This window comes from Microtus pennsylvanicus, chromosome 10 (assembly GCF_037038515.1).
Source record: "Microtus pennsylvanicus isolate mMicPen1 chromosome 10, mMicPen1.hap1, whole genome shotgun sequence".
Lineage (NCBI taxonomy): Eukaryota > Metazoa > Chordata > Mammalia > Rodentia > Cricetidae > Microtus > Microtus pennsylvanicus.
In genome coordinates, this window is record NC_134588.1 from 15184815 (window position 1) to 15199102 (window position 14288).

A 14288-nucleotide genomic window follows, 5' to 3' on the forward strand; every position below is an offset into this window, starting at 1 on the left:
AAGCAATCCTTCTGTAGGAGTCCAGCTTGCTTTTCTGTGGTCTCCCCAAGCCCTGCTCTCCCTTCTTCCCACTAAGAAAGTTCTTGGCACACTGGCGAACGGCCTTCCTGTTCCCACTGTGGTCCAGTTTTGAAAGGAACCCTGGGAGACCTCAGACCAGGAGCATCCTGTTCCCAAGAGTGCTCCTGCTCTTGCTCAATTGCTCTGGATCCAGACAAATTCAAACACTGTCAATCCTGCCTTCCTTAGAACCTGAGGGTGGCCCTGCGATGGGGCTCTTAGAACATCTGGAGGCGCAGGTCCCTGCCAGCTCACCTGATCTGAGGTGGCTGGCAGCAGGGGAAGAAATACCACTTCTACAACCCCATCGCTAACTGTGGCTGTCCACACATGGGAATGAGCGTGACCACCCCTCACGTCCCATCCAGGTAGAGAAAGAGGGCAGAAGGGCTTCAAGAACACATCTTCATTTATTTTTAATTTTATTTGGTTTTTATGACTCAGGGTCTCATGTAGCCCAGGCTGGTCTCAAATTCGCTCTGTCACCAAGAGATGGTTTTGAACTTCTGATAGGCCTGGTCTACCTCCTGAGTGCTGGGATTACAGGTGTGCACAACCATGCCTGATTTTTTGGTGCAGTGCTGGCTGGGGAACTGAACCCATGGGTTTATACATGCTAGGCGGCACTCTCCCAAATTGAGCCACACCCCCAGCTCCAAAGCACATCTTTAGAAGGAAGCAAAGAGGAGAGCCTGGAGCAAGGCGAGTCATTCCAGGAACCTGGGTGGTGAGATCCTCAGTGGGTAAAATGCCTGGTGACCTGAGTTTGATCCCTGGGACCTTCATGGTAGGAGGAGATAACCAACTCTAGCAATTTCCTCTGACCTACACGTGTGAGCCGTTGCGCTCCCACCCACCCATACACACAGAAGACAAACACAATTACTATAAAAGAGCCCAGGCGCCTAAAGAGATAAAGTAACAAATGTACTTTTAATTGATTTCAGGTAAAAACTACACAGGGAGAAGGATCAGCGATTAATTATGGCCCTAATTTATCAGAGCCATGTCATCTACATTAGAAAAAAAAACAAGGCATTATGACCTGTGTGTCCTTACAGGTCACACGTGTGGCTGGCCACCAAATCTGGTCTTCTATATTCCGTATTTCTTCTTTAGCTCTTCCACTTTCTCCACGTAGGTTTTCATGGCGCTTTCCTTGGAAGTTCCTGGAAGGAACCGGTGAGAGTTACATCAGGGAAGCAGTCTGCTAGAAAGGCGCTGAGCTGGCGGGGGTGTGCCATATCTGTGCAGCTGGATGTAATATGCATGTATGTGTCTGTGTATTCGCCAGCGGATGTGCACGTGTGCAAAGTGGAGGTTACAGTTACATGTCATGTGTCTTCTCCACGGTTCTCTATTTACTTAAAAAATCCTTCTATCATTTATTTATTAACTAGTATGCATATGTCCTTGAACATATATGTATGTGCACCAAAAGCATGCAGGTGCCTGAGGAAGTGAGACGAGGGAGTCAGATCTCTTAGAACTGGAGTTATAGGTAGTTGTGAGCCACTTGTGGTTTTGGGGACCCAAATCCAAGTCCTCTGTAGGAGCAGCAAGTGCTCTTAATCAATTAACCATCTCTACATGATCTCCCCATGTGATGGACCATAGGTTGGACACACTTGCGGCGATCCCGGTTTCATATTTGGAAGTTACTTCTTACACACACAGCACAGTTCTTATATCTCAGAGATGGCCCGAGGACTAGACACACAGCACTCCAGGGGATGAGGTCTGTTTCATGAGGCACCCAGCTCTTGCCTGATGGGGCTGCAGGCAGCGAGGACCTCAGCCTTCTAGACAGGCAGGAAAGTATCCCTGCAGTGATTCTGCTGGTGCTGCTGATTTACTGTTTGACTTCAGCTTTATGGACAACCTGTTTTGGATTCTTATCTCCCAGGGCTACGCTGTTGGCTTTCCGAGCCAGTCCCCCTCTAACCCTCTGCCCCCACAAAGAGAAGCTGGGAGAAGAGGTGAAGACTGCGGATAAGCAGCTGGCTCTTGGAAAGGAATGAGGCAAATCTTTGTCCCCTGGTCACGGCATAAAGGACAATGGATACACCTTGAGGGACGGCTATACTGGGTTTCCCAGATCCCCCAGGGTAATGAGAAGTCCTCGGGGACTGAGAAAGCTTGTTGTGAAGCACCAGGGTTTCCATGGCCTGAAAACAGTGTGGAAGATGGACAGCCAGACTCACATTGCCCTGGCAGGGCATTTCAGTGTGCTGGGCCCTTCCTGAGCCCATGTCTTTCTCTCTGTGAGGACAGAGGCCTATTCAACAACTGGCTGGCGAGGGTATGAAAGCTGCCACAACTCTGGTGCCAGCTCTTGGGGCTTGCTGCCGTGGGAACACGTGATTTAGTGGAGCCTGGACACCTCTTAGATGCCTGTGCTCTCAGCGAATAATCGTTCCATTCACTGGCCATGCATTACCTCATCGTCGTTTCTCATGTGCCCTTCTAGCCCACTCGGCTAAGGGGTCACCGCCTGGCCTTGTTGGGGAGATAGAGGCGTGGACGAGAGAACTCTCTTTACTCAATAGACATCCAAAGACCATGGCAACAATGTCACTCCCTGGCCTACTTCTCAGTGGCTGGTCCCCAAGTCCTTCCCCTCCAGATAACACGTCTGCTCAGACACAAAGCTCTTAGAAAAGGAGGGAAAGGAGATGGCCTAATTTTCCCCATGCTAGGCTTGTCTGGGCTGGCTTCCAATGTGTGCTTCCTGACCTTTGTCCTCCCCACTCCAGAACTGAGAATCTTCAACGGCCAGCCTCACAAGGGAGGGAGATCGATCAGAACAAGTTACCTTTCAGCTTATTCCAGGAATCCCACTTGGCCTTGCCTTTGAGGTCCAAAAGCCCGGGCCGATCTGCAACAAGGGAAGGGCAGACAGAAGATTTGTTACAAGTTCTAATGGAGAGCTTTATCAGCTTCCTTCCCATGCAAAGCAAGACATCATTCCTGCCCCCATAGAGTTTCCCTGGCTCTGACTGTGCTGCAACTCACTCTGTAGACCAGGCTGGACTTGAACTCACAGATCTGCCTACTTCTGCCTCCCGTGTGCTGGGACTAAAGTTGGTGCTATCACTTCCCAGCACTAAGATATTCTTTTGATGCATATACTCCCAGTGTCTCACACAGAGGGTTCAAGCATAAGAAACCCAGATGGGTTTATAGTAACTCAAATTTAAAATAGAGAAAAAACAGGCTAAAAATGTTCTTAATTTTTTTTCTGTACTCTAAGTTGAATGTTTAAAAACCCGAAGTTTTACTTTAAAAACAACACTATCTTTGGGGCTGGGGATGAGGCGTAGCTGTAGGTAGTTCCCTAGCGTGCACAACGCCCTGAAGAACTCCAGCACCCTGTAAATAGGGCATGGTGGTACACACCTGTGATACCAGGAGCTGGGGCAGGAGGATCGGAAGTTCAAGGTCTACCTGGTCTATAGAGAGAGCTTAAAGCCAGACTGGGTGGCTTAGTGAGATTCTGTTTCAAAACCAGAAAAATATTAAATAGTAAAAAGGCTAGCGATATGGCTCCGTTGGCAGAGTGCTTGCCTGGATGCCCCAAACCCTGGTCTCCCCATCCCCAGGACCAGATAAACCAGGCCTGATGATTCACATCTGTAAGGTGGAAGCCAGAAGATCAGAACTTCAAGGTCATTTTATTTTGGCCACATAGTAAATTTGGGTCAGCCTGGGCTACATGAGATTCTTGTCTTAAACAAAACAGAGGAGAAAAAAAAAAGACCAAAAAAATTCTCAAACCAAACTATACCTGTACTTTAATCAAATCAAACAAACATCCATTCACATGGTTCAGAATTCAAAAACTCTGGGGAAAAAAAGGGGGCTGGAGAGATAGCTCGGTGTTTAAAGAGAACCCAGCACCCACATGGCGGCTCATAGCTAGCTGTCTGTAACTCCAGGTCCAGGGGATCTGGCGCCATCACACAGACAGACATGCCGGTAACATACCAATGCACACGACGATAAAGCAACAACAACAAACCCCAAAGACAATTCTGAAAAGAAACACTATTAGATTCCACCTGCCGCTCAGCGGCTTTACCACCTGGCCCTATTTCCCTACCACATTGCTGAACTCTGTTTTTTTTTTTTTTTTTAAATGAAGACCAGGCTTCTTCCAGAGCATCTGGGTTTGGGAGAGACCTCCTACCATCCTTCCTGGGGAGCAATTTCATTGCTAAGAGCAGAAACTGCAGAGCATACAGCTTGGGGCACTGAGTCTGAGGAAAAAGTCCTGGGAACCTTACAGGACTATGCCTACAAAGGTACCCTCACCACCCCAGAGGAAGACGCCCTAGGTGGGCATGCATATTGGCCACATTCAGTTAGTGCATGTGTATATTGGGGTGCACGTGTGTGCGATGCCAGAGGAGAACTTTTGGGAGTTAGTTCTTTCACCAGGTGCGGCAGCAAGGCTTCACCTGCTAGCCGTTTCGCTGGTCCTTCCAACATTTCATTCAGAAGCCACTTGCCCCACGTGGTTACCGAGCCCTTGAAACATAGCTCATGCAGCTACAGACTGTTTTGCGCATTGCTTAGGTAAAACCATTTGCAGCTAAAACTTAGATAGCCACAAGTGGCTAATCTTCGCTGTATTGAACAGTGAAGCCGAAAAGAGACAACAGTTTCCTGTTCAGGGAGTGATAGATTCCAAGCCAGTCTGATGCTCAAGTACCTCTAGGCTGGCCAGAGGCCAGGCTGTGACAAAATACTATCTGGCAGCAAAGCAGCCCGGCCTCCCCGTTATCTTCTTCTTCCTGGATGTTCATAAGCTCTCTGCTCTGACCTGCTTGGCCTGCCACTCCAGCCCAGTGGAACTGGAGGCCACACTTGGTGGGTGGCTGAGGGGTACGTTCCCTTCTATGCTGCCATGAGTTCTTGCTAGAATACACTGTGCTGTTGTCTCAGGACACAGCCACTGCCTAAGGCAGCGGCAGAAACAATATTATAGACCATGGTAATCCACAGCGTAACTTCAAAGTCTGTACCAAAGGACTAGAGAGGTAGGTCAGCCAACAAAGGGCTTACCTTGCAAGTATAAGGACCTGAGTTCCAGTCCCAGAAGTAATGTGGGAAAAAAATGGGGCGGGGTAGGGGTGCATAGAGCAGCCTGTGCTTATAATCCCAGTGCTGGAGAGGTAGAGACAGGCAGATCCCTGGGGGAGGTGGACGGTGCTGTGGAAACAATACTCCAGGCTGTCCTCTAGCTCCCACATACACATGCTCCGGCCCTGCACAGAAGTCTGCACCAAGATCCTTAGAGGGGGAAAAGTCATCTCGAAGGTGCAGACTTTGGCCAGCACCACTTCCAACTGCTCATCCATTAGGCTTTGGGGCCGCTGCCAAGTGCTCGATGACCCTGTTCACCTAATGGGAACAGTAGGCTCAAGAAAGCTACTTCTGAGCAACAGGGCTTAGAGCAAGCTTCCTGTCTGGGACCTTTGCTTCCTTCACAGTAGATGCTGAAATAATAGGTAAAGTCCTTCCAAAACCAGACTGAATCTGCTCCCAGGGTCACACAAAGAGTTTAGGAAGATGGTCTTGCAGGTGGACCTCCCAGCTTTGATCTGCCACCATCCCTGCCCGAACCTTAGGGCCTCCGGCGGTTGGAAAGTGAGCTTCTCAGACTCCTGGGCTGCAGAGCCAACTCGGCCTGCTCTGATGAGAAGCTGGGCATACCTGTATTTACGTCGCCCACGGTGGCTTGTTTGAAGTGGCTGTATATGAAAAGCATCTCTTCATCACTTGGCTGAGTCTTGAGGCGCTTCACCTCCTCGGCAGCTTTGTCGAATTCAGCCTGGGCGAGAGGGAGAGGAACGGGATGGGGGTGGATATCTGAGTGGGAGAGGTCTAGGGGTGTGTGGGGAGGGAAGGCAACACTCCTCACAAACTCTGCTGGCACCAAGATTCGGCAAAGGCCCACCTGTCTGCTTGTGCAGTGACAGCACTGTGTCAAGAGCCGGGAATAGACTTGACTTACAGTGGAAGTACAAGCCTTTCAATTTTTTTCTGCCCAACTGCCTGACCACCGCTGGCTCATATACAGCAATTGCTGGGGGTTCCCCCTATGATCAGCGGAGATAGACGGGGCAGTGAGCAAATACAGCAATTGCTGGGGGTTCCCCCTATGATCAGCGGAGATAGACGGGGCAATGAGGGGAAACGTGGAGTGATGAAAACAGTCGATCAGAGTTCAGGCCATGAATGCAGTGGAACCCCGGGTCAGGAGCCCACTGGTCCCTTCCTACTGGGGCCTGGAGTTCAGCGGTGACCTCTGTCCCAGTGCCCAGATTAGGGACAAGCAAGTGGGAGGAGCCAGGAATCACGCTACAGGGAATCCGTCCCGGACAGGGGTCCCAAAACAGGGAAGGAAAAGGCTTCGGGGCCACCTCATCTAGTCGCATCTCTTCTGTAGAAGGGCAAGCCAGGCACAAGGCTAATTACTGCCCCCCTCCCCCCCCCCCGACCTCCAGGTTCCCCAGTCAGGGCCTCCACGAGTGCCCCACTGTTCCACTCCGGTCCTTCCCAATATGAGATTCAATCTTCTCTGCCCTTCATCCTCTTTTTGCCCCATCTTTCTTTCGAGAACCCTGTGCCTGCTTCACTCGGGAGTCCAGCCCACCCGCAACTCTCCAGCAGTTCCGGCGTGGGTGGCAGTTTCAGAAATCTGCAAGGGAAAAAGTTTCGCTCCCCAGGCTATGAGCTGGGCTCGGATCCCAGAACAGAAGCCTAGCATCCGGGAGGAGGGGTAGTGGTGGGAAAGATACCCCGCGGGGTTCCCGCGAACTGATTTCCCCAAACCCACTGCACCTTCGCAGCCCGGCAGGGCACGCGCAGTACCTGAGACATGCTGGCGAGGTGACCTGGATGGAGAAAGGGCGGCAGCAAGTGCAGGCAGGCAGAACTCCTGAGTGCACCCGGTAGCGCCTTTAAAAGCACTGTCCCTGCGTTCCAACCGAGCTCGGGCGAGCGCCTGCAGCCAATCAGAAGTCGTATCTGCTTTCGGGGGCGTGTCCATCCTAGGCCGGAGCTCCAGCCCCTCCCGGACTCAAGAGGGAGTTTATTGCGCACGCGTGGGGAGGAACCGCGGGGCACGCCGGGAGCAGGTGGGAAGCATTGCGGGTTTTTGGGCTGGGGCGGCTTGGGAAGCATTGGGGGTGAGGGCTGTTGTGCAGAGGTCGCGTGGAATGGGGTGCTGCTGCAGGAAAGTAGAAATTAGTATGATTCTTTCTCTTTAAATATCAAGACGGTTGGGAAGAGGCCGGAATTTGCATCTCTGGTCTAGTAACTTCTCCGTCTGGAAAGTGGAATGTCGCGGCACCTTTAAGGGAATCTAGGAAACCCTTGGCGCTCTGCGTGTCAGTGACCCGTTGGATCAAGCCCATGCTCAAGCCTTTTCTTCTGAACGGTTGGGCACACTCTTTGACCTGTGCACATTGTCCGTAGTTTTCAGTCCTGCACCCCTAACACGATCCAGGGTCCTCTCAGTGCTTTCTGAAGGCGGAGGCAGTGTGATGTCTTTTGCAGGGAAAGAGGTGCCCAACAAGCCCTTGTTAAGTGAATAACTTTTCTTCTCAAATGTTTTTTAAACACTTGGCCTGATGGGTTCAGGCTTCTAAACCTTGGGCACGCAGCAGAGGGCAGATAAATCTCTGCAACCTTGGAGCTTCTTACAATGGGTTAATAGTTGGGATAGTAAATTATAGACTTTTTAAAAAAGAGAGTTGGAAGTTTTAACTGGTGTGTGTTTGGGGCAGAGGGGGTGGAGACAAGATACAGTTTGAGCAAGCCTTGCGAGTGAGGGCAGGAACATTCTATCAGAGATCAGGGGTCAACAGCGGGTCCCCTTTGAGTTCTTAGTCTCATTAACAACAATTTAAAACTGACTCAGAAGGAAGCTTGAGGGCAATTTCATTGAGGATAGAGATAAAAGACACCAGCTGAAAATGCTCACATCCCCTAGAAGGAAAGGAGATGGAGGAAAAGAGGCTTTTAACTAGCCTTGGAGGTTAGAGAAACAGTGGGGAAGTCCTCAGTAGGGTCCTGGGTTCAGAGCGCATTCAATGCTGAGCACAGATGTCTCAGGGCAAAGGACTGCCCCAGAGACACGCGGTTAGACCTAGAAGCAGAGATAGCTTATGAAGAAAAGGAAAAATGCAGGGAATGAGGGAATAAAAAGGGCCTAGGCTGGAGAAAGGTAGGCTGGTCTTTCTGGGGATGCAGGGATCATTCCGATGGAGATGGAAGCGATGGAGTGCACAGGTGTCTTCTGCAAACTTGTTATGGGAAACTTAGCTCTATGGGAGGAGGGGAGGCAGCACAGCAGGTGGGAGAATTTAGTAGGCCAAAAGGAGAAATTTCTGTCATTGGATACCAAGGAAGAGAGAGGTGATAGAAAACTCCCTAGAGGTAGTCTCAAAGGGAAATTGTCCCTCATTAATCTCCTAATGTGTGGCAAGGGACCTGGACTGCAGATCGCCACCCTTTCTGCCCCCCCCCCCCATCACTACTGTAGTGTGTACAAAGGGAGGGCTCAGGCTGTTCAGTGCTGGATAGTGTCTGCCTAGAATGTTTGAGGTTGTGTGTGGGATTCCCAGCCCTGCAGAGTAGAAAACTTAAGCTCAAGCAAGCTTTCAGGTGTCACCAACAGCATCAGCCAGGTTTTTGTGGAATGTTTGGGAAGGAGTTTTTTTGTTTGTTTGTTTTTTTTTTTTTTTGAGACAGGGTTTCTCTGTAACTTTATAGAGTCTGTCCAGGAACTCGCTTTGTAGAGCAGGCGGGCCTCTAATTCACAGAGATCTGCGTGCCTTTTGCCTCCTGAGTGCTGGGATTAAAGGCATTCTCTACCACCACCTGGCCGAGATTTTTTTTTAAAGATGTATTTATGATGTATACAGTGTTCTGCCTGTGTACCAGAAGAGGGCACCAGATCTCATTATAGATGGTTGTGAGCCACCATGTGGTTGCTGGGAATTGAACTCAGGACCTCTGGAAGAGCAGCCAGTGCTCTATTCCTCTGAGTCATCTTCTAGGAAGGAGAAACTAAATTGCAGGGAAGGCATCCAGGTTTGTCAGTTTGTGTAACAAAATTTTGGAATTAAATTTGGAGAAATTGCCTATGTCGGATAAACAATGCGCGGTGATTTAGGGGACCCCACCCCATTAAGGCTCAGGTGAATAGCTATGGTAGACTTGTATTCTTTACCGTGACTTTTCTTGCCATCTTTGAAAGCTCAGTTGGCACCATGGAGCTTTGCATGGGCTCAGATGCAGGCAAGGAGATCAGTAGATGTGCTGCCGTCCTCATGACAGTCTATAGTTGAAGACTATTTGTTGGTCGCTTGTTAGGGACATGATTCACTTTCTTAATTCCATGTCGTGGTTCCAGAGGAGGGTACAACAACAGTTTCAAGTGGGTGGCAGACCTGCTGAAGGGCTGTGGGTGCTAAGCCATCTGGAGCCAGAGAAGGAATGATGCTCCTCCTTATTGTAGAGTCTCCCTAGGCCATGTTTCAGAGTAACCGAGGGCATGCTTTTCCGCATCCTTCTGACCCTTGCCTTGCTGCTCAGTGACTTGGGTCATCTAGGGACGTGCCACCGAAAGCCCCGCCCTTAGTGCTTCTGCCCCAGGGAGTTGGGTGGCGTTTGGAGGCCTTAGAAAAACTGACTATAATTCCTCAGGTGCCTCCCAGTTGGTTTTGAGAAAGTGTCCTGTCTCTTGTTGTCCTGGAACTCATCAAGTAGGTTAGACTGGCTGGGCCAGTGATCCCTAGGGGTTCTTCTGTTCAGTCTACCCAGCACAGGGATCATAGGTGGTAGGATTCTGCGGGTGAGTCCAAACCCTGGGGGTGAGAGGCCACGGAGGATGAGAGACAGATACACCATATGGACAGATTTTAAGTGGAGAGTTTTATTGAGATGAGGGAGGAGGGAGGAAAGGGGGAGAGAAAGACAGAGATGCAGAGAGAGGACGAGGAAGAAGAGGAGAGAAGTAGGCGGAGTCAAGGTACTGCCTGCCCTGCACACAGGTGTGAAGCAGGGCATGACACACTCTGTAATTTCTCATGGGCGCAGGGCCAGGTTCGTCTGGATGCTAACAGTAACACATGCCACCATGCCTACATGTTTTACATGGTTTGTGGAAACTGAACTCAAGGTTCCCATGCTTGTGTGGCAAGCACTTTCCTGACTGAGGCTTCTCAGCCCTTGGGATTTAATTTGTAAAATAAGCTTCAGGAGCTGGCGAGATGGCCCAGCCGGGAGAGCATTTGCCACGCAGTCCTGACAACCTGGCTCCAGCCCTCAGAACCCGTATGAAGGCGGGGACAGACCGAGTCCATCAAATTGTCCTCTGACTGCCACATATGTGCTGTGGCATACATGGACCTGCACTCATGCACACGGTTCTTGCACACACTTGCAATAATAAATACATTGAAGATAAACTGCTTGATGTATTTGGGGTGAGTCATACGAATTTTTAAAAATTATGTATTTCTACAAGACTAGAAAAGGTCATTGCTTTTCATAATGCTGAGAAATCATTGGCTCCCGAGCAGCTCTCACGGTTTTTATTTTTATTTTTCTGCCATCTGCTCTCACCCATACCGGAACTAAGGAGGGTGGAGTCACCACGCACTGGCCACTGCCACATCTCGATGCTTGCTCTTCCTAGGAACTCAACAAATACTTATTGACGGAGCACAGTGCCTTTCTCTGGTGACTGTGCTGTTTCTGGTTAGCCTTAATGGCACAGACTGTCATCCCAGGACTGGGGCAGCTAACGCAGGAGCATCCATGAGAGTTGAGTGAGTCTGGGCTCTACATTTGTCTGAGAAAGCAAACAGAAAGGACTTGGGCCATGGTTCAGTTGCTAAAGTGTCAACTTTGCAAACACAGCGACCTGAATTAAGACTTCAGCCCCGACTAATTGTTAAAATGTATTTTCCACACTGAGGAAGGAGATACAGGCAGATCCCAGGAGCTATTAGGTGGCCATTCTAGCCGATTGGTGAACTCTGGGTTCAGTGAGAGACCCTGTCTCAAAATAAAAGGTTGGCAGCAGTTGTGGAAGACACTCAATGTCAGCCTCTGCCCCCCACCACAAACACGCATACATGTTCCCACATCCAAAGGGATGCGTCACATAGACACACATATACCAGCAAAGACTAGCAACAGCAACAACAAATCAAAAAGTTCCCTTTAGTTAACTGCCCTTTTGAAAACAGCTGAATTCGGTAGAGCTGACGATGAGCCCATGGGCTGGAACAAAGCAGATGAACCGTGCCCCAGGCCTGTGCAGTGTTTTGGTGGCTTTCCCAGCTTTGGAAGCAGAGGGCTTAGGGAGAATGAGGAGCCTGTCGCAGCCAACTTGTCAGCTGGTCAATAGCGGTTGTCAACGCTGCAGCTTATTCTTGTGGATGTAAATCTGAGGCATCGTTCTGACTATCCCAGGCTTCCCTTGCTCTCGGCTTAGCTTGACCAGGTTTGTGAGGTATGAAATTCCTGCTCTGAAGCAGGCCTCATAGCACAGCAGAAACTGCAGCTGGTTACCCTATAACTGTCATGCCGCTGTGTGACCCATGGGCGTATTTTGCCAGGCAGGCCATTGTTGTAGCATGCAGGATCCAACACTGGATAAGACCACTGAGGTCTGTCTTTTCTCACACAGCAATTTGCCTTACACCTTCTGGCACTGCACAAACTAGCCAGCAGGGAGGGTTTCTCAGGCACCTTTGAGGTCAATTTCTCTGTTTTTGTATCCATGGGTTTCCGTTACTGTTAGTTTAAACCAGACCGGCAAGGCACAGGAACAGGTGAAAATTATTCCCTCCCAGTGAGTGTGAGGAGTGGTTTAAGATAAAGTTTCTTGCTATAAAGGAAACCTCTAATTTCCAGAAGTAACCCAATCATTAAGAAAAGAGTTAAGAAGAAACTACTGTGGCAAGAGGTTTTGTGGAAGGCCAGGGCGATCCCACACGGCCAGTTAGCACGGTACTTGGTTTCCATTCTCTTGAATGTGACTCCTGGCCAGGCTCCAGCAGAGCTGGGTGGGGAGTAGAGTGTTTTTAAAGGGATTGGGACGTGCTTCTGGGATAGGAGTGAGGAGAAGGGCCGGCGGAGGAAGAGCCCAGAGAGGGGTGGGCAGGTGAGCGTGGCATTCCCACCGCTGCAGAAAGAGACTTCCCAGCGGAGCTCTGGACCATTCTCTCCTTTGCCTTTCTCCAGATGCGTACATTGAGAGTAACTGCATCAAGGCCGGTGTGAGAGGAGAGAGTGTGGCACACGCTTGGTGTCGTCCTCTCCCACCCTCACCTCCTCTGTGTCCAGGCTGGTGTCCAGTGTGACAGCATTGATTCCCCAAGAGGGCGGTGGAAGACTATAGGAAGTGCCCTCCCTTCTCCGGGAGAAAGGGAAGGATCACATGTTCTAAGCCATCCTCGGCTATGTATCCTGTCTTAGTGCCTTTGTGCGAACACGCGTGTTTGTGTGTGCATGCGTGAAGGCCAGGGGACAACCCCAGATGGTATTCCTCAGGTACAATCTATCTTTTATTAATTTTATTATTTTTCATTACTTTTGCACATTCCTAAAAGATTATTTTTAACCGTATGTGTATATATGTGTGTCTGTGTGAGCGTATGCTGTGCCTGTACAGGTGCCCACAGGGGCCAGAAGAGGATATTGGTTCACCTTGCAGCTAGAGCTGTCTGATGTGGGTGCTGGGGATCAAACCCAGGTCTTCTGGAAGAGCAGCAAGTTCTCTTAACCACTGAGCAGTCTCTCCAGCCCCACTTTTATTATTTATAAGTGCGTGTGTGTGAGTGTGTGTGACAGTATACATGTTTAAAGGACGGCTTTCAGGGGTAGGTTTATCCTCCCACCTTGTAAAGGCAGTGTCTTTCTTCTCATATTGCTCTATATTTCAGGCTAGCTAGGCCCTCAAGCTTCCGTCACTGCCTCTTGTCTCTCACCGTGGGAGTGCTGGGGTTATTTCATCTGGGCTCTGGGACTTGAACCCATCAAGCTTGCAAGGCAAGGACTTTTTCCTGCTCACTCACCTCAATGGTCCCACCTTGTTTTTGTGACAAAATCTCTTCCTGGACTGGAGCTCCCTGTGTAGGGTAGGCTGCTGGCCAGTGAATGTCAGGGATCTGCTTGGCTCTGCCTCCCCAGTGCTGGATTACACGTGTTTGCTACCATGCCTGGGGCATTTTTTAAACATGGGATCTTGGGATTTGGGTCTTTATTTAAGGTCCATCTGCTTGCAAGACTTTTCCAGCTGAGACGTTTCTCTAACCCCATCTCAGTGCCTTTCTTTGATATCCCACTCTGACAGACGAAGGGGATCGCTAACCTATTATTAGTAGATGGAGGGAAAAGTTCTGTTCTTGGTAACAGCTGAGGTGAGGCAGGACATCTGGCTCTCCCAAGGACCTCTGCAGCCACCTGTCAGGGACAGGAATGCCTTGCCTCTGCTTATGGCCTGTCTTCCATGGATGTTGAGATGGTCTAGGAGGCTGGCCTTCCTACAGTGGATGGTGGGACAATGCTGGCCCTCCAGTAGGTCTACCTTACACTACCCTCAGTGGAGAGGAAGGAATGCGTGTCTCCAGTGATGGGGTAAACTTGGAGATTCCCCAAGTGGCCATTGCCGTGGGGAAGATAGAGTAGGATGCACTGTGGTCCAGCTCCCTACCTCCTCTGACAGGCCTGGTGTGGATGGGACTCCCAGCATCCCTCGGGTGCTGCTGGTCCAGGTAGAGGTAGGGTCACAGTCTCCTGTGGTCTCTACTGGAGCAGAGCCACATGGTTTCTTTATTGTTGACATTTCTGAGGTTGGCAAGTTGTTAAGCAATGAGTCTGAGACCCAAGAAGCCCCAGGAAACTAGTCCACACCACCTTATGCCCCAGGTCTCTAGCTTGCCCGCCTCCCTCTTCCCATGTTTCAGAGTTTTAGCTCTGTTTTGTATATGAATCATCAGGAGTTGAAGTATACAGAAAAGCACATCACCCATCTTCATGTCGGACGGCACCACTTGAAGCTCATTATTAAGATTTATTTTTATGGGGTGGGGGCTGGAGAGATGGCTCAGTTGTTAAGAGCACTGGCTGTTCTTTCAAAGGTCCTGAGTTCAACTCCTAGCAACCATATGGTGGCTCACAACCATCTGACATGAGATCTG

At 50.0% G+C, this 14288-nt stretch overlaps 2 protein-coding genes across 4 annotated transcripts in view; one reads left to right on the forward strand and one right to left on the reverse strand.

Moving 5' to 3' along the window:
• Positions 1-974: 974 nt before the first annotated feature.
• Positions 975-7086, reverse strand: Dbi (diazepam binding inhibitor, acyl-CoA binding protein). Its single transcript, XM_075987742.1, has 4 exons — positions 6940-7086; positions 5779-5896; positions 2876-2938; positions 975-1229 (listed from the first exon to the last, which is right to left on the reverse strand). Exons 1-4 carry the CDS (start codon positions 6946-6948, stop codon positions 1156-1158), a joined length of 264 nt encoding a protein of 87 aa, XP_075843857.1. The 5' UTR covers positions 6949-7086; the 3' UTR covers positions 975-1155.
• Positions 7087-7136: 50 nt separating this feature from the next.
• The window catches only part of C10H2orf76 (chromosome 10 C2orf76 homolog), a 57700-nt gene continuing 50548 nt past the window's right edge, over positions 7137-14288 (forward strand). For 2 of the 3 annotated variants that reach the window (XR_012912029.1, XM_075987740.1), the window contains exon 1: positions 12592-12639. Coding sequence is in view for 1 of the 3 variants with exons in the window: in XM_075987740.1 (XP_075843855.1) it covers positions 12598-12639 (42 nt within the window). In the remaining 2 variants the exon portion in view is untranslated. Of the gene's footprint in view, positions 7206-12591; positions 12640-14288 lie in introns of those variants that run through there. The other variant, XM_075987741.1, reaches the window with a different exon arrangement.